The sequence below is a fragment of the Chiloscyllium plagiosum genome, chromosome 1 (assembly GCF_004010195.1).
Source record: "Chiloscyllium plagiosum isolate BGI_BamShark_2017 chromosome 1, ASM401019v2, whole genome shotgun sequence".
NCBI classification, from domain to species: Eukaryota; Metazoa; Chordata; class Chondrichthyes; order Orectolobiformes; family Hemiscylliidae; genus Chiloscyllium; species Chiloscyllium plagiosum.
The window spans coordinates 44,088,282-44,107,225 of record NC_057710.1 but is presented as its reverse complement, the minus strand read 5'-3'; the positions used below and the strand labels follow the sequence as shown (position 1 = coordinate 44,107,225).

Here is an 18,944-nt window from a genome sequence, read left to right as displayed (position 1 = left end):
GAAAGAAGTTCCAGTTTATCTAGCCTCTCCTTATAACTGAAATCCTCCAGTCCCAGTAACATCCTTCTAAATATTTTCTGAACGCTTTCCAGTTTAATAGTATCCTTTCTGTAGCAGGATGACTAAAACTCTACACAATACTCCAAAAGTGGCCTCAGTAATGTCCTACACAATTGCAACATGACATCCCAACTCCTATACTCAATGGTCTGAGCAATAAAGGCAAGTGTGCCAAACAGCTTCTTTCACACCCTAGTTACAAGGAGTTTTGTAGTTGAACTCTGAGGTCTCTCCATTCACCAACACTCTCCAGTGTCCTACCATTAACTTTTTAAGACTTGCCCTTTGGTCATCTTACCAACATGCAACACTTCACATTCATAGAAATTAAACTCCATCTGCTAATCCCAAGCCCAGTTGATTGACATTGCTTTGAACTCTTAGATAACCTTCTTCACTGTAGACTATGCCACCAATTTTGGGGTCGTCCACAAAAGTACTAACCACGCTTTCTATATTGTCATCCAAATTGTTTAAATAAATGACAAACAACAGTGGACCCAGCACCAATCCCTGTGGAACACCACTGATCACAGATCTGCAGTCCGAACAACATCTTTCTATCGCCACTCTGTGTCTTACCATTAAGCCAATTTTGTATCTAATTGGAAAGCTCTGCTGGAATCCCATGTGATCTAGCTTCACTAACTAGTCTACCATGCAGAACTTTTATATGGATTTTAGCAAAGTCTATGACATGTGGAAAAGTAAGAAGTTATACACCTTAGTAGAAGATTACTATTTAAATGGTGCTAGGCTGGGAAGTGTTGATGTACAATCTTGGGTGTCCTTGTACATTAGTTACTGAGAGCAAGCAGTTAGGAAGGTAAATGGTATGGAAGAAGAGCAACAAAGTTTTACTGCAGTCACATAGAACCTTGGCAAGACCACAACTGGAGTAGTGTGTGTAATTTGGTTTCGTCACCCAGAAAAAGTATACTTGTCAAAGAGGGAGTGCAGTAAAGTCTCACCAGATTGGTTATTGGGATTGCAGATTTATCATGCAAATAGTGATTCGGTCAACTGGATCTGTATATGCTGGAGTTTAGAAAGAGGATATTACCTTCTGGATAAGAATGGATGCAGGGATGTTGTTTCTCCAGACTTGGGGCTGCCCAGTATAAGGGGAGATGGTCCCAGGATATGGGTAGGGCATCTGAGATGGAAGTAAGAAGAAATTTATTTGCTCAGAGAATGGTGAGCATGTGGAATTCTCTCCTACAGAATGCAGTGGAAGGCAAATTGCTGAGTATATTTAGGAAAGGAATAGATTTTTGAGAGTGAGAAAATGAAAGGGTATGGGGTATGAGAAGAATTGTATGGCAGTGAGTAGAGGATCGCCTATGATCACGTTAAATGGTGGAGTGGGTTCAATAGCCTGAATGGCTTACTTCTGTACCTATTAAATTTCTATCGCATGGCATTAACTCAAAGTAAGTCAGATGGTTTTGCATCTGACTTTTTTTTGTAAATATATTTATTAGCAAACTTTTTAACTTTACAAACATATAAGCTTACTGAGAAATACAATCAATAGCAAATATCAGTATAACAAAGAGAAAAAACCCCACAAATTACAATACAACTACTGTCTACTAACTACTAACCAATAATACAAAACAAACTCTAACACTGTATAAAGCAACATCAATAAATAAGTAAATAACTATTAAGTCAAAAAAAAAGCAAAAGAAAACACAAAAAAAAACAAAATACAAAACAGTTATGCTCGGTGCAAAGCTCCCAAACAGAAGAACGGGAGCATTGTATATGTACCTGTATTAACTCAGGAGACCCCGTCCAGGACCCAAGACTTGACAAGCCTAACCATCCTGGTTAAACAATTGCCCTACTTACGATAGCTGACAAATTTATATTCAAATAACTCAAGTAGGGCTGCCATGTCTTATAAAAATGGTTGGTTGTGTGGTGCACCATGTTTGTAAAAAGAACCAAGGGAATTTGCATTTGACTTTTATGCATCTGCGTATATTCAAGTTATGATATGAAAAAAGGTCTCAATTACTGTAGCTGTTGTTCCTTGTCTCTGTCAAAATATCTTGAAACAGATGTTGAAACTTGAAGTTATTTTTGTCAACACAAAATCATTTCATTTTAGAAGTGATCAAAAGAACAGGATATGATTTAAATAGAAAGGAACGGCAGAAAACTGCAATAGGTAGGGACTTGGGGGTACTTGCACATCCAACACAGAAAGCTAGTGCACAGATGCAGGTGATCAGAAAGGCGAATAGAATGTTGGTCTTTATTTCAAGGGAGTTGAAGTCTAAGAGTATGAAAGCTTTATTGCAACTGGTCAAGGTGCTGGTGTGACCACGTCTGGAGTACTGTGAGTAGTTTTGGTTCTCTTGATTTAAAGGTAGGTATCATTCATTGTAGGCAGTTCAGAGAAGATTAGCAAGGATGATACCTAGTATGGATGAATTGTTTATTAGCAAAGACTAAACAGACTGGCAATCTGCGTGCTGGAGTTTGGAAGAATGAGAGGTGATCTCATTGAAACAGGTAGGGTTCTTAAGGGGCTTGACAGGGTAAATGCTGAGAGGAGACTGCACCTTATCGGAACGTCTAGGACCAGATACCATAGTCTAAGAATAAAGGGACACCAACTTAAGATTGACACGAGGAGGAATTTCTTCTGAATGCTGAGTGCCTTTGGAACTCCTTGTCACAGAGAGCTGTGAGGGTGAAGTCCTTGAGTGTGTTTAAGGCCGAGGTAGATAGGTTCTTGATCAGTTGGGGAACCAAGAGTTATAGCAATAGCTCAGAAAAGTGGATGTGAGGAATATTGGATCAGCCATGAATCTATTGAACGGTGAAGCAGGCTTGACTGCCTGAACACCCTCCTCCAGTTCTTATTCCTTATGATCTTATTCATGTATTGTGGTGTGATACCCAGCTGTTATAAAGACAGAACTACATTATTGATTGGCATTACTTGGAAGAATAACTTGAATTTGCACACAATTTGTGCACCAGATATCTCCCAACCCCAACCAATACAAAAGATAAAAGTACATTATCTGCTTGAATTATGGAAATTGTTAGCTGGAATTTCATCATCAATGTCTTCATAAAGTGGTGTCATTTCTGTTTAGATGTCTTTCTTGCAATAAAATCCATTACCTCACATTGGACACATCTGCAAAATGCAAAAAAATCAATATTCATTTAAGCCTTTCAGGTCAAAAGGTTAAAATGGATGCGCTACAGTCTGCCATTGTTTCAGCCTGCAATGCTCTTACGCCTTACAATTCATATTTAGCACATAAAAAATTTTAGAGGATGTGGCTTTAAATTTCACATCCCTTCCCTGAAACCCGTCATTAACTCTTCCCAATCCTCAAGAAAATTGTCAAAGTGTCATGTTAAACCAGACAGCTCTTTGTTAACCAATCTTTTTTCATTCCCTTTAACATTTTCCCCAGTTTAGCCTGCATTTTCAAAATTAACCAGGATAATAAAAACAGTTTATTAGTTTTTGGAGACAATAGAATAAATAGTTATTAAAAGTAAAGCTAAACTGATCAACTAAATCTTGCTGCCTGAAGGCCCTTTGTAATTAATTAAACATTACAAAGCAAAATTATTGAACACTGATATTCTCTAGATTTGTGATGTAACATCTTAATATATACCTGCATAAAATTCAATAAAAACAAATTAAATAGGTCAAGATGTTAAAGAACAAAAATAACTTTATAATAATCAAGAATAATAGAAATCATTGAGCTCAAATAATACCAAAGCTCTGACTCACATTCAGTCACAACATGTTACTTCATTGAATTAATGATAAACACAGAAATATCAATTTTGCAAATAGAAACTTCTAAAGCCAAAAACATGGAATTGTTTTTTGAATATCATCTTAACTGTTGTACTTATTTCCCCAATTCTGAGGTGAAACATTGCATTAAAACTGCAGGTGCTGGGGTGGATGTGGGGAAGAGGTCAAGAAACCAACAAAGGATTTGCACTCATGTATAAAAACACAATCCAGTGTAATATTAATGGGGTACACAGTAGGTTTGCAGAAGTCATTCTTTCAGGCAAGAGGTCAAATAGAGGTTTTCCTTACTCGGCAGAAGAAACACATCTTAAATTATAATGAATGCTCTTTGAACAAGAGGTTCCTTTGCTTAGAGTCCCCAGAGTCCCACTTTGCCTCTGGATTTATTGTCTTGCTATACCTTAATTCACTCGTATATAACCCAGATACAGACATTTCTATGCATTTTGATTTTACAAAAGTAAGTTCTCCCAGTGTACATTACAAATCTGCCTTAAAACATTAACCAAGCTTTGCTATACCAGTGTACAAGACCCATGAATATAAACTGCATTCAAATGCTATATTAATCATTTGACCAGCTTTAAGTATAGTACACGCATTTAACACAGTTAATTTATGTTAATTCTTAAATATATTCTGAATTTATAAGATTAATTTATAAAGATTAATAAGATTAAGTCAAGTTTATCCAATTACTCCAGAAATATTTGCAAAGTCATCAAATTTTCTTGAATGGAAACAGATTTTCAGATCACTATGTCATCCAACACACCATTGAGTATACTCACACAAACCATGCTGATAAAATACATCTCCATTAACAGCCACTTCTGGTGTGCGTAATTAATGTAAATCTATCGAAGAGTTTTGTCTCAAGGGAGAATGTGAGGAGAAGTATATAATTACCAAATCAGTGACTCTGTAGTGATGCCCATCTGGCTTCCATGCTCAAGACAATGTAAATCTATTAATGATGCTTGATGGAAAGCATGGATTTGGCATCAGCTTACAAAAATGAATGGGATGGCTGTCATTTGCCATCCTCGCAGCTGGATCATGCTTCTCAACGTGAAGTAATTGCTCGTTACATTTGCATTATCAGCCATTGAAAACCACAGACTTTTTACAATGTTTTTTTGATGACATACAAGATCAATTTTTCACCACACTTCATGGTAAATGAAAGCAAATTGCTCAATGTGTTTACAATTCCAATAACAGTCAATTCTGCAAAGAAATCCAAACTCTTTCTATCACCCACCCTCTAATTGCTGAGGGTAGCCTACTTATTCGAAGGCATCATTTAGTTTCTCGTATTTGTGTTTAATTAGAAAAAAGGGCTATGTGTTGGAGTTATAGTTAACATAACAATGTGCATCCTGACAATTCTGCAATTATCTGATGCAGAGCCTTAATATCTCTATGATGAGACAATGGGAAAGAGACTCTTTCTGCATGACTCTTGCTAACCTCCTACTTTTAGCTGAAAAGTTTGGTCTCAGAAGCAACCTTTACATGTGTATGTATGATATTCTGCATGTTATAGAGTAAGCATTAAGTAGTCTTTATATTTCTTTTGCTCGGCGAAAGCGAGGACTGCAGATGCTGAAGATCAGAGACAAGATTAGAGTGGTGCTGGAAAAGCACAGCAGGTCAGGCAGTGTCCAAGGGCAGGAGCCCTTCATCAGGAATGAGCTCTTGCCTTGCTCCTCGGATACTGCCTGAGCTGCTGTGCTTTTCCAGCACCACTCTAATCATATATCTGATCTCAGGCATCTGCAGTCCTCACTTTTGCATAGTTGATTTTAATCTTACTGCGAATCCTCTTGCAAGGTTGCCTACTTTGAAGAAGTTCTCCTCCTCTCGCTCATTCCTGATGAAGGGCTTTTGCCCGAAACATCGATTTTCCTGCTCCTCGGATGCTGCCTGACCTGCTGTGCTTTTCTAGCACCACTCTAATCTAGTCTCATTTTTCTTTTGTTGTCCACTAAAAAATAATATCTTTAACTTCAAAGCACCATAAAACACTAGTTTCAGGATTTCTTCATCAAATATTTACATGCCATGACCCGGTCATTATAGCTAAGTTATAGGCAGATTTAGTTAGGTTTAGTTCATTACATGATGACTTCAAAGTCACAGTATTTATTATAATTCCATACCAAATACTGTACTACATGGTAATCATAGATATATTAGGCTATAACTTATAGTCACATTCCATGTGTCATGTTCCTTTCAGAAAGACCCACGCCAAAGACTCCAAAGTATTCCCTCTAGTGTGTTCCAACTTCACCAACTCCACCATGCTATTTATGCCAATGAGGTGCAGCTTTGTGACATCATTGCAAGGTTACTCCAGGGTGCTGAAGCCTTACACAACACTTACCCCAAGCTTTTTGCATCAGTTGTCAACAATGATTAACATCAATGAGAATCAAATGAATTATCAAAATTTATTTTTACAAGATTTTCCTGGTATTACTTCTTCATTTCTTTACTCCTTTCAATGTTGTTGCCTAGCTTTAACATGTTATTTTAATGTGGAGATCAGGAAAGTCTATAAGCCTGTTTGGGAACACGAGGTGATCGTTCTCGTTGCTGATTTCTGTTACTTCAGAGATTGAATGGATCTGGCTGAAAGATCTGGCTCCCTGCCTCCATTCCTGATGAAGGGCTTTTGCCTGAAACGTCGATTTTCCTCGGATGCTGCCTGACCTGCTGTGCGTTTCCAGCACCACTCTAATCTAGACTCTGGGTTCCAGCATCTGCAGTCCTCGCTTTTGCCTTGTGGTCTTATAGCTCTGGGATGTAATGAGAATTATGAAGTGGTTATATTACATCTCTACCATTATGAGTTTCTAATGCCATTGATATTTTCCTTAGAAAGAAATTAAGTTCTCTAGTCTTACATCATTACTCCTCCCAAGAAGTTGCTAATTCCCTTGCAGTATCAACCTGGTCTTTAAGATTCTGACCAAGACATAAATGTACATGTTGCATTAAAAACAATAGAGAACAATAGATTGCAGTGCTGAAAAGCAGTGGCTCAATGTCATATTCTCAAAGGGATGGGTAATAAATATTGGACCAGCCAGTACTGCCCACATTCTATGAGTTAATTAAAAAATAAATAATCAATTTGTTGTTCGTACTTCAGAATATAGCATATCTTCAAGTATTACTAGGCTGTTGTTGGAGCAGGGCTGATCAGTTTGCCTTCACTTGTGTGATATTTGGACAAACCTATGACAGAACACAAGTTAGGACTTTGTGTTTGACTTTACCACGGAGAACATTCGTCAGACGAATGGTGTGTCTATTTTGGTCTATTGTGCTTTAAGCAGTCAATATTACTGAATGTTCTGAATGAAGTGGAATCCTTGCCATATGAAGCTTCTTCAATAATTTTCTAGATATTGTGCGAACCACTACTTGGACAGCTTGTTCTACAGTCAGTTCCTCCTTTAATGGACAAAGCTCAGTAGTTGAATGTTCTAATCGGCAATGAAAATTCTCTTGCAAATAAACTCTTATTGCAATTTCCAAAGCTGCATGATTCAGATATCACATGTAAAACATTATCGAGACACAAAGACTTTCTCAGTTAGTGCCCACTACTTCAGTATGATTTTGACAGTGTCCTACTGTACTTGAAGTGAAATACTGCTCAGAAACTGTTAGGATATTATTAAATGCAATTTATTTCCCTATCGGTTTTCTGTGTAGTACATGATTGGATGTTATTCCCATAAGTAGACAGGTTTGCTCACACATTCTGCACTACATTTGGCTTCCGATCCAGAAAATGTTCAAAATCTTCAAAACATTTTCCAGTTTGCTGAGCTCTCAAATGTATCTAATAGCTTGAATTCCTCTGATGGAAAGCTTGATGTTGGTGAATTTTATTTAATTGGCTGATTATTGATAGGCATTTGAAGTTGTCAACTATTTTCTTGATTTGGAAGATTATTAGGGTACGCAACTGCATACACTACATTCATTTTGCTGCCTTAGAATTTTAAATACAAGACCAATGTTAACAATTATGTTGTCGTAAATCTGAGAGCTGTTATAAAACTTACTATTTTAAATGTTGTTTTCTAAGTAAAGATCAGTTTTCCTTTAACAATATGGCATCATTATAGTGGTCAAAGAAGTTATTAGTTTTCCAAAATGGCTGAAGGATTTCCAACAGATCAATGGATAGAAATTCTTTCAAAATGGCTTCATTAAATAAGATTCGATGTTTTTGACCATATATCAAAGATGTCTGCCCTGATATCATTCACATCATTTTATGTCCAAGCTAGTTCTGCACCAAATTCAATACCACACTCTCACTCTTAATTGGATTTTCATATTTTAATGAGGAAATTTTAAAAACTTTTTAATTTCCAAAAAAATACTTAATTTGTCAGACTGTCCAAATAATAAAGATTTTACTAACTTCACTGTAAGAGCTCTAGTACGTCGAATTGCTATCATGATTCTTAGTCTCAATTTTCTTTCCTTTTTCAATTATGCTCTTTAAATCTGAACCTGAAGAAATATCTTCAACTGCTGCTAACTTTGTCATTGCATAAATAATTTAAATTTGTCAACTCAGTTAGAAGTTTCAACTCTGCACCACAGCCTAGCTTTAACAACTGTTTTGTACCTTTTCTTGACAAAACATAAAATGTTTTCAGTGTCCAAAATTTGGCTTGTTTTGGGAAACTGCATTTAGATTTAATCCCTTACTGCTCGTGGGCTTTTATTGCTCTTACTACTCTTTTTAAAAACTTTGTTTCCCATTACTTTCCACAAAAAAGCTTTTACAGACTTTGTGCTTCTCAGACTGATAGTTTCTCTGAATGAGTTTACTATTCAGAGATGTTTTTCCTTCACAGTAGCAGTTAATCATAATTTCAACTGCATTTTTAAAAAAATGCCCAGTTTGTATCCATACATCAATGTCTCAGAGTTCAGAGTGCATTAAATATGACATGTAGTCACCATTGCACCCCTCTTCTTTGTTTTGCTGCAATATTAAATTGCAAGCTTGCACCTGCAGTTGATTTGTTTTGGTGGCAAATAGAGCATGAAAAAGATTAAATTATTTCCAATGTCACTGAAGAATGAGAGCATATATTCCATGAATGCTGTTTGGTAGTGGCACTACAACAGTGCTATCATTTGGGTCTTATCCACAGTGGGATGTTGGGTTTGAGAATCATTCATGCAATAGCCACCTGAACAACAAAACATCACCTACTACAAATGATTATTTCAGCCTTTGTTGGATTATGTCAGGAGAACACTCTTTAAATTGAATGACAAGAATAACTAATATGAATTAGTGAGCAGTAAATACAATATTGAAGAGCATTACAGCAGCAGTATACAGGTGGTGGGAATAAACTTGAGTATTATCGCTAGACAATCAATCCAGATAATGTTCTGGACACGCAGGTTCAAATCTGCGACAGCACGGCAGATGGTGGAATTTGAATTCAACTAAAAAATCTGGAATTAAGACATCATCATCTCATGAATGTATAAGGGGGAAAAAACATAACATTGAAGTATTCTTTTCCATAGGAAATGCAGAATTCTTCTGACTAGCAGTTTATCCCCCTCCATGAATATAGCGCCACCAATGCATCAAGGAATTTTGTTGATTTCAGTTGGTATTCAGAACATTGATGGTTAAGAACTGGCAGGAATACTACAGAAATCACTGCACACCCAGACAACAAGAGCAGACACATTCTTGTGTGGTTGCAGTTTGTGGAGAATTATTCTGCACCGCAAGCCATTCTTTGTTTAAAGAAGAACAGACACCACAGAATGAGCATTTTTATGAACTGCTAAATATATGTTTCCAGGAATTCTTTGATCACCAATTCTCGGAATCAGAGTGGGTGACGACCACCAACTCAATCTCCAAAGCTTCTATCCAACTGGATTGTTCCTAGATGTTTCCCCTGTACTGACCACAATCTCTGCCTCCTGCTCACTTTACTTCAGCGAAGCAGTGGCACACAAAATATTCAAGGTTTCTGATCCTAGCACCAGGCATCACATCAGATGTTCCCACCTGCAGCATATTCCACATCCAGTTACTGCAGAAAAAGTAGTCAGTTATTATTTTACCAGGCAGTAATGACACTGGTGCTTCTGTGAACTCTGGAGACTTGGAAAAGCTACAGGTTGAACACCAAATAACTGGAGAAGCATTACCAGTGTCTTTGCAAAGTCCTCCAAATCAGAACACCGTCTCAGTAACCAAAAACACTTCAGGGATGTCTTTGACGCATCTCTGAAGATGTCAAACATATTGCCAACTCATGAGAAACCTTGGTTTCTTCCTCATTTAATGGGAGGAGGGCCTTTTGGCAAAGGGCCAACATACAGAGATGCTATATTGAATGTACAGAAACAAAGTGGAAACATGGGAGGGGGTGTACAACCATCTGAATAATCAACTGACCCAAACTTTCAAGCTCCCGCTTCCCACTTTTGGCATGGTCTGCAGATTGTGCATTGAATTTACTTGACATCTCAAATCTGATCAGTTTAGAGCTGGAGCAAATCTCCTCAACTTCAAGAGACTGACCAACAGAACACAAAGAAGCAGGTTTGGGTTAGAGTTAGTATCTCAGAGTCATACAGCACAGAAACAGACTCTTCAGTCCAACTTGGCCGTGCCAACTAGATATCCCAATCTGACCTTGTCCCATTTGCCAGTATTTGGTCCCTATCCCTCTAAACCCTTGCTACTCATATACCATCCAGATGCCTTTTAAATGTTGGAATTGTACCCATCTCCAACATCTCCTTTGGCAACTCATTCCACACACACACACCACTCTCTGTATGGAAAATTTACCCCTCAAGTTATTTTTAAATCTTTCCATTCTCACTTTAAACCTACGCTCTCTACTTTAGGACTCTCCCACCATGAGAAATAGACTTTGACTATTTATCCTATCCACATCCCTCATGATTTTATAAACCTCGATAAGGTCACCCCTCAGTTTCCGATACTCCAGGGAAAAGATTCCCCAGCCTATTTAGCCTCTCCCTAAAACTCAAACCCTCCAATCACAGCAATGTCCTTGTAAATCTTTTCTGCACCCTCTCAAGTTTAACAACATCTTTCCCATAGAAGGGTGACCAGAATTGTGCTCAGTTTTCCAAATGTGGCCTCACCAATGTCCTGTACAACCTCAGCATAAAATCCCAACTCCTATACTCAATGTTCTGACCAATGAAGGTAAGCGTGTCAAATACCTTCGTCACCACCCTGTCTACCGGTGAGTCCACTTTCAAGCAACTATGAGGCTGCACCCCTAGGTGTCTTGGTTCGGTAACACTCCTCAAGGTCATTAACTGTATAAGTCATGCCCTAGTTTCCCTTACCAAAATGCAACACCTCACATTTATCCAAATTAAACTCCATCTGCCACTCCTGGGCCCATTAACCCATTTGATTAAGGTCCCGCTGCACTCTAAAGATAATCTTCTTCACTGTCCACTACAGCACTGATCTTGGTGTCATCTTCAAACCTACTAACCATATCTTCTATATTCAAATCAGTTACATAAATTATGAAAAGCAGTAGATCCAGCATTGATCCTTGTGGCACACCACTGGTCACAGGCTTCCAGTTAAAAATCAACCCTCCGCCACCACCTGCTCTTTAAACCAATTTTGTATCCAATTGTCGAGCTCGCTCTGGATCTCATGACATAATTTTACTAACCAGTTGACTATGCAGAATCTTCGAGGAGAAAGTGAGGACTGCAGATGCTGGAGATCAGCACATTTTCAGTTGGATGCTGCCTGACCTGCTGCGCTTTTCCAGCAACACATTTTCATGCAGAATCTTGTCGAACGCTTTGATCTTGCCCACATAGACAATGTCTATCTCTCTGCCTTCATCAATTTTCTTTGTCACCTTTTCAAAAAACTCAATCAAATTATAGAGTCATACAACACAGCAAGAGACATTTTGGTGCAACTAGTCCATGCTGATCTCAGTCCCTAGCTAAACTAGTCCCACTTGCCTGCATCTGCCCTAAATTGTTCCAAACATTTCCCATTCACATACGTATCCAAATGTCTTTTAAATGTTAGTGAGGCACGATTTCCCATGCACAAAGCCATGCTGACTATCCCTAAACAGTCCTTGCCTTTCCAAATGCATGTAAATCCTGTACCTCAGAATCCCCTCCAATAACTTACCCACCACTGACTCAAGGTTCACCAACATATAGCTCTGTGGCTTTTCCTTACAGTCTTTCTTAAATAATGGCACCATTATAATTAGCCAACCTCTAGTCTTTTGTCACCTCACCCATGGCTATCAACGTTACAAATACTTTCAGCAAAGGGCCTAGCAATCCCTTCTCTGGATTCTGTCAAAGTTTTGGAATCATGTCCCAGGAATTTGTTTAACTTTATGGATTTTAAAACCTTCAGCACCAGTTCTTTTGTAATATGAACTCTCTTCAAGACTTCACTATTTGATTCCCCAAGTTCCCTCGCTTCCAAGTCCTTTTCCACAGTAAATACTGACTTGAAATATTCATTTTGTATCTCACCTATCTCCTGTGGTTCCACATATAGATGGCTCCATTGATCTTTAAAGGAGCTCTATTCTCTCCCTAGTTTTTCTTTTGTCCTTAATGTAATTATAGACTATCTTTGGATTCTCCTCAATGCTATTTTCCAAAACTACCTCATGTTCCATTTCTGCACTCTGATTTCTCTCAAGTACACTCCTGTTGCCCTAATACTCTTCCAGAGATTCACTCAATCCTGGCTGTCTATTCTTGATAAATGCTTTCTTTTTTTTTTGGCCTAAGCCTCAATTTCTCCTGTCGTCCAACATTCCCTACACCCACCAGTCTTGCCCTTCACACTAAGATGAACATACTGTCTCTGAATAAAAAGCAAAAGAACTACGGATGCTGTAAATCAGAGGCAAATACAGAAATTGCTGGAAAAGTTCAACAGGTCTGGCAGCATCTGTGGAAAGAAATCGGAGTTAACATTTTGGATCGAGTGTGCTCTGAGGAAGAGTCACCAGACTGGCTGAGCTGTTCCAGCAACTTCTAATTTAAATATTGTCTCTGAACTCTTGATATCTCATTCTTAAAGGCCTCCTACTTCTCAACTGTCCCTTTACCTACAAATAGCCTCACCAATCAACTTTTGAAAGTTCCTATCTAATCCCAACAAAATTGGCCTGACTCCAATTTAGAACTTTAATTTTTAGATCGGATCTATCCTTTTCCATAACTATTTTAAAAATTATGGAAGTATGGTCACTGGTCTCAAAGTGTTCCCCAATGACACCTCATTCACTTGCCCGACCTTATTTCCCAACAATGTCAAGTATTGCTCCTTCTCTCGTAGGTACATTCACATATTGAATAATACATTTTTCCTGTACACACTTAATTAATTCCTCTCCATTCAAGCCCTGAACACCATGACAGCCCAGTCTATGTTTGGAAAGGTAAGATCCCCTACTATTATAACCCTATTTTTCTTACAAATATCGGAAATCTCCTGACATATTTGCTTCTCAATTTCCTGCTGACTATAAGGGGGCCCATATCACAATCCCAACAAGGTGATCAACCCTTTCTTATTTTTAAGTTTCACCAATATAACTTTGCTGGATAATTTCCCAAGAATATCCTCCCTAAGTACAGCCATAATGTTCCCCCTAATCAAAAACAAACTCTCCCAAATAAAGAGTTACTTGGACAATAAAAGTTTATACTTGGAGGGGATTGTACAGAAGGCTAAAAGGAAATCCTTAGAAAGGAATGCAAGTGAGAAAGCGGAGCCTGAGGTGTGTGTGGAGATGTTGAAGGCTTGAATGCATTCATATTTACACTTACGTAAATAGATAGTGGGACAGCAATACAGTATTAAGCAATATATGACTACAGCATGTGGTACTTAAGATGTTGCAAGAGAACCTCTGGTTGAAAACTAATGCATTCCTGCATTAATATTAAAAGAAATAATTTACCATCAACTCAACTTAGTTTGCTGCATGTTCGAAATTACAGATTCAAATAATTTCTAAGATAGAAACAATGCCTGCAGCAATCGAGTAAAGTGCACTGCATCAGGATGATTTCTATTAGATAAAGTACAAAATCTAAACCAAAAACAGATTTGTTTCTTTTTTAGGATGGAATCTGTGAAATGAAGCAGGAGCCTGCACCATTTGTGGCTTCAGCATTCAAAGAACTTTAACATCTGAAACATGTTATACAAATATAGCTGGCATTTAGAAAAATACTACTCCAAAGAGAATTTTTTTAAAAAAAGATATTGGAGAGAGATACATTTATCTTAGAACTTTGTTCCTCAAAGATTCAATGAAAGCAACATTATCTCTTCTGAACTTGGCATGTTAAAAGTCAAAACAGGAAAATAATATTTAAAAGCCATAATACAAAGTAGAAGAGAGTCTCAATGATCAGATGAGTTCAAAATTATAGACAAAAAAGGTTAGAGACAAAAAAACTGCAGATGCTGGACTCCAAGGTACACAAGCAGGAGGCTGGAAAAACACAGCAAGCCAAGCAGTATCAGGTAGAGAAGTCAACATTTCAGTGTAACCCTTCTTCAGCCTCGATCGTCGGAGACCCTTCCTGAAGAACAGTTACACCCGAAACGTTGACATCTCCACCTCCTGATGCTGCCTGGTTTGCTCTGCTCTTCCAGCCTCCTGCTTGTCTGCCTTGAGTTCAAGATTATGCCCATGTCAGAAATGTTGGATTGAGTTAGACTTGTAACTACTCTTAGCTGTCCATTATATAGTATATAACTTCTGCAGTAATTAAGCACATTAGCAAGGACATCCAGATTCAAGATCTCAACTCAAACTTTCCAACAAGGGCAGCAAATATATTTTCAACAACTCCAATATTTTTGTTCTTTTACCTGTTTAGAAAATTACTGAATAGGTTTATCAAGTGAAGGGATTCTTCCTAGCTCTGAAGAAGGGTCACTGAATCCAAAACATTACCTCTGCTTTCTCTCCACAGATACTGCCTGACCTGCTGTATTTTTCCAGCAATTTCAGATTTTGAGTTATTTCTAGTGCCTTTTGAACTTATTTTAAAACTAATTTCCATTTCCAATTGGCCATCTTACTTCTTGGACCAACTATCTAGATTCATCACATTGTCACCATTTTAATAACTCCATCAATTTTTCTGTGTCTATGGTCAATTTTTCTAACTACTACTCATTTACTTCATGACTTCATTCCTTTTACATTGCCAGATTTTGAATCATTTCCAATTTTTTTTTGTTGCAACAACTCTCAAAATGGACCTCATTAATACATTTTAAAGCTTCAACGCAAATTTTCATCACTTTGCTATTGTCCTTTCAGATGCAACTAATATTCAGCTTCCATTACACATCCTCACTTTTTGCTCCCTTGCCATCGCCAGAGATACATTCTCTGTGTAAAGAGAAATGATGAGATATCATTGGTGGCTTGAGACAGTTACAAACATATAAATTGGGAGCAAAAGTAAGCCACTCCCACAAGGAAATTAATGTACTTCATCTGAATGTTAAAAATCACCCAACACCAAGTTATAGTCCAACAGGTTTAATTGGAAGCATTAGCTTTCGGAGCACTGCTCCTTCATCAGGTGTTTGTGGAGTACACAATTTATAAGACACAGAATTTATAGCAAAAGTCTACAGTGTGATGTAACGGAATTATATATTGAAAAATACCTTGATTGTTTGTTAAGTCTCTCATCTGTTAGAATGACCATGTTAGTTTTATTTCTTTCATATGTAAATCACAAAGCTGTTTTTAAGCTACATTCTCAGGTTAACTTTAACAATTGGTGTCAGCCCAGATAATGTGTTGGAGGTGTTAGCCCGCTGTATGTTGCAGTCTGTGCCATAACGTTTAGGCTGATTCTAATCTTAAAAATGAATTAACAGAATCTTACATGGATTCATGCAGTTTTTGACCAAAGTACAACATAACTCTGCAAGTGCAAATTCACCCCACAAACAATTGTGTATATGTGTGAATGCGCGTATACATAGGAGTGCCTGTGTGTGTGTGTGTGTGTTTTTGTGTCTGTTTGTAGTGCAATGGAGTCACCTGTAGCGTGACATGAACCCAAGATCCCGATTGAGGCCTTCCCTATGGGTAACGAACTTAACTATTAGCCTCTGCTTGGCCACGTTTCGCTGCTGCCTATCCCGAAGTGTGTGTGTGTGTGTGTGTGTGTGTGTGTGTGTGTTTGTGTCTGTGTGTAGTGCAATGGAGTCACCTGTAGCGTGACATAAACCCAAGATCCCGATTGAGGCCTTCCCTATGGGTAACGAACTTAACTATTAGCCTCTGCTTGGCCACGTTTCGCTGCTGCCTATCCCGAAGTCCACCTTGGAGGATGGTCACCCGAAGACTCAAGGTTGAATGTCCTGGACCGCTGAAGTGTTCCTCAACTGGAAGGGAATACTCCTTTAGGTTGATTGTTGTGCGGTGGCCATTCATCTGTTGCCCTGAGGCATGGTACATTGGTGAAACAGAGCACAGGCTATTGCACCATACACACACACACACACACACACACACACACACATTCATACATGCACCCTCTCACAGACTTAGATCCTTTTACACTCATACACGCGTAAACATTCCCTCTCACAGACACTCAACTCCCCACCCCAAACACACACAAACCCACATGCGCACACACACACAAACTTTTGTAGGCTGAATTCGCACTTCACCCTCTCACAGACTTAGATCCTTTTACACTCATACACACATATACATTCTCTCTCACAGACACTCAACTCCCCACCCCAAACACACACACAAACCCACATGCGCACACACACACAAACTTTTGTAGGCTGAATTCGCACTTGCAGAGTTGCATTGTACTTTGCTCACAAACTGCATGAATCCATGTAAGATTCTGTTAATTCACTTTTTTGATTAGAATCAGTCTAAACATTATGGCACAGACAGCAGAACATGGGGGTTAATACCTTCAACACATTATCTGGGCTGACACCAAGTGTTACAGTTAACCAGAGAATGTAACTTTTAAAAAAAAGCTTTGTGATTTACATATGAAAGAAGTGAAACTAACATGGTCATTCTAACAGATGAGAGACTTAACAAACAATCAAGGTATTTTTCAGCGTTTAATTTCAATTACATCACACTGTAGACTATAAATTCTGTATCTTACAATTATGTACTCCACAAACAACTGATGAAGGAGCAGCGCTCTGAAAGCTAGTGCTTTCAATTAAACCTGTTGGACTATAACCTGGTATCCTACGAAAATCATAGCCAGAGTACTACAGTTTCTCAATGCCAGTGCCAAAATGCAATTTTTAAAATTTGATCTTTTAAAACTGTTCCAGTTGAACTAAGGTCATTAAACCAGCATTAAACAAAAACAAAGTTTGAATTGAATTTAAGATGTCATAAAAATAATCAAAGCCAGTCTCTCAGTTCAATACCTTCTGTTTGCTTTTGACCTGCCTGCCAAGCTTCACATATTGGGATAAAAGTCATTTGCAGATTATTCAGTCTGGAGAAACAATTAAGCCAGGCACAGGAATATACAAAAAGAACTGCATTTCATGCAGTTGTTTTTAGACCACAAGACATAGGGGTGGAAGTAAGGCCATTCGGCCCTTCGAGACCACTCCGCCATTCAAATCATGGTTGATGGGCATTTCAACTCCACCCACCCGCATTCTCCCCATAGCCCTTAATTCCTTGTGACATCAAGAATTTATCAATCACTGCCTTGAAGATATTTAGCGTCCTGGCCTCCACTGCACTCCGCGGCAATGAATTCCACAGGCCCACCACTCTCTGGCTGGAGAAATGTCTCCACATTTCTGTTCTGAATTTACCCCCTCTAATTCTAAGGCTGTGTCCACGGGTCCTTGTCTCCTCACCTAACGGAAACAATTTCCTAGCGTCCACCCTTTCCAAGCCATGTATTATCTTGTAAGTTTCTATTAGATCTCCCCTTAATCTTCTAAACTCCAATGAATACAATCCCATGATTCTCAGCCGTTCCTCGTATGTTAGACCTACCAGTCCAGGGATCATCTGTGTGAATCTCCGCTGGACAGGCTCCAGTGCCAGTATGTCCTTCCTGAGGTGCGGGGACCAAAACTGGACACAGTACTCCAAATGGGGCCTAACCAGAGCTTTATAAAGTCTCAGTAGCACAACGGTGCTTTCATATTCCAACCCTCTTGAGATAAATGACAACATTGCATTCGCTTTCTTAATCACGGACTCAACCTGCATGTTTACCTTTAGAGAATCCTCAACGAGCACTCCCAGATCCCTTTGTACTTTGGCTTTACGAATTTTCTCACTGTTTAGAAAGTATTCCATGCTTGTATTCCTTTTTTCCAAAGTGCAAGACCTCACATTTGCTCACATTGAATTCCATCAGCCATTTCCTGGACCACTCTCCCAAACTGTCTAGATCCTTCTGCAGCCTCCCCACCTCCTCAGTACTACCTGTCTGTCCACCTAACTTCATATCATCGGCAAACTTCGCTCGAATGCCCCCAGTCCCTACATCCAGATCATTAATATATAATGTGAACAGCTGTGGCCCCAACACTGGCTGCCATTCCGAAAAAGAACTTTTTATCCCAACTCTCTGCCTTCTGTCAGACAGCCAATCCTCAATCCATGCCAGTAGCTCACCTCAAACACCATGGGCCCTCACCTTGCTCAGCAGCCTCCCGTGTGGAACCTTATCAAAGGCCTTTTGGAAGTTTAGGTAGACCACATCCACTGGGTTTCCCAGTCTAATCTACTTGTCACCTCTTCAAAGAACTCCAACAGGTTTGTCAGGCACGACCTCCCCTTACTAAATCCATGTTGACTTGTTCTAATCCGACCCTGCTCTTCCAAGAATTTAGAAACCTCATCCTTAATGATGGATTCTAGAATTTTACCAACAACCGAGGTTAGGCTAATTGGCCTATAATTTTCCAACTTTTGCCTTGATC

General features: G+C 38.7%; 1 protein-coding gene across 7 annotated transcripts in view; it reads right to left on the bottom strand.

Annotated features, from left to right (window-relative positions):
* The window catches only part of rai14 (retinoic acid induced 14), a 271,305-nt gene that overhangs the window by 185,600 nt on the left and 66,761 nt on the right, over nucleotides 1–18,944 (bottom strand). For 3 of the 7 annotated variants that reach the window (XM_043681105.1, XM_043681627.1, XM_043681541.1), the window contains exon 1: nucleotides 3,100–3,156. The exons of the other annotated variants lie outside the window; for them this stretch is intronic. In XM_043681105.1, coding sequence (XP_043537040.1) covers nucleotides 3,100–3,156 — 57 coding nt within the window. Of the gene's footprint in view, nucleotides 1–3,099; nucleotides 3,157–18,944 lie in introns of those variants that run through there. 7 annotated transcript variants of the gene reach the window in all.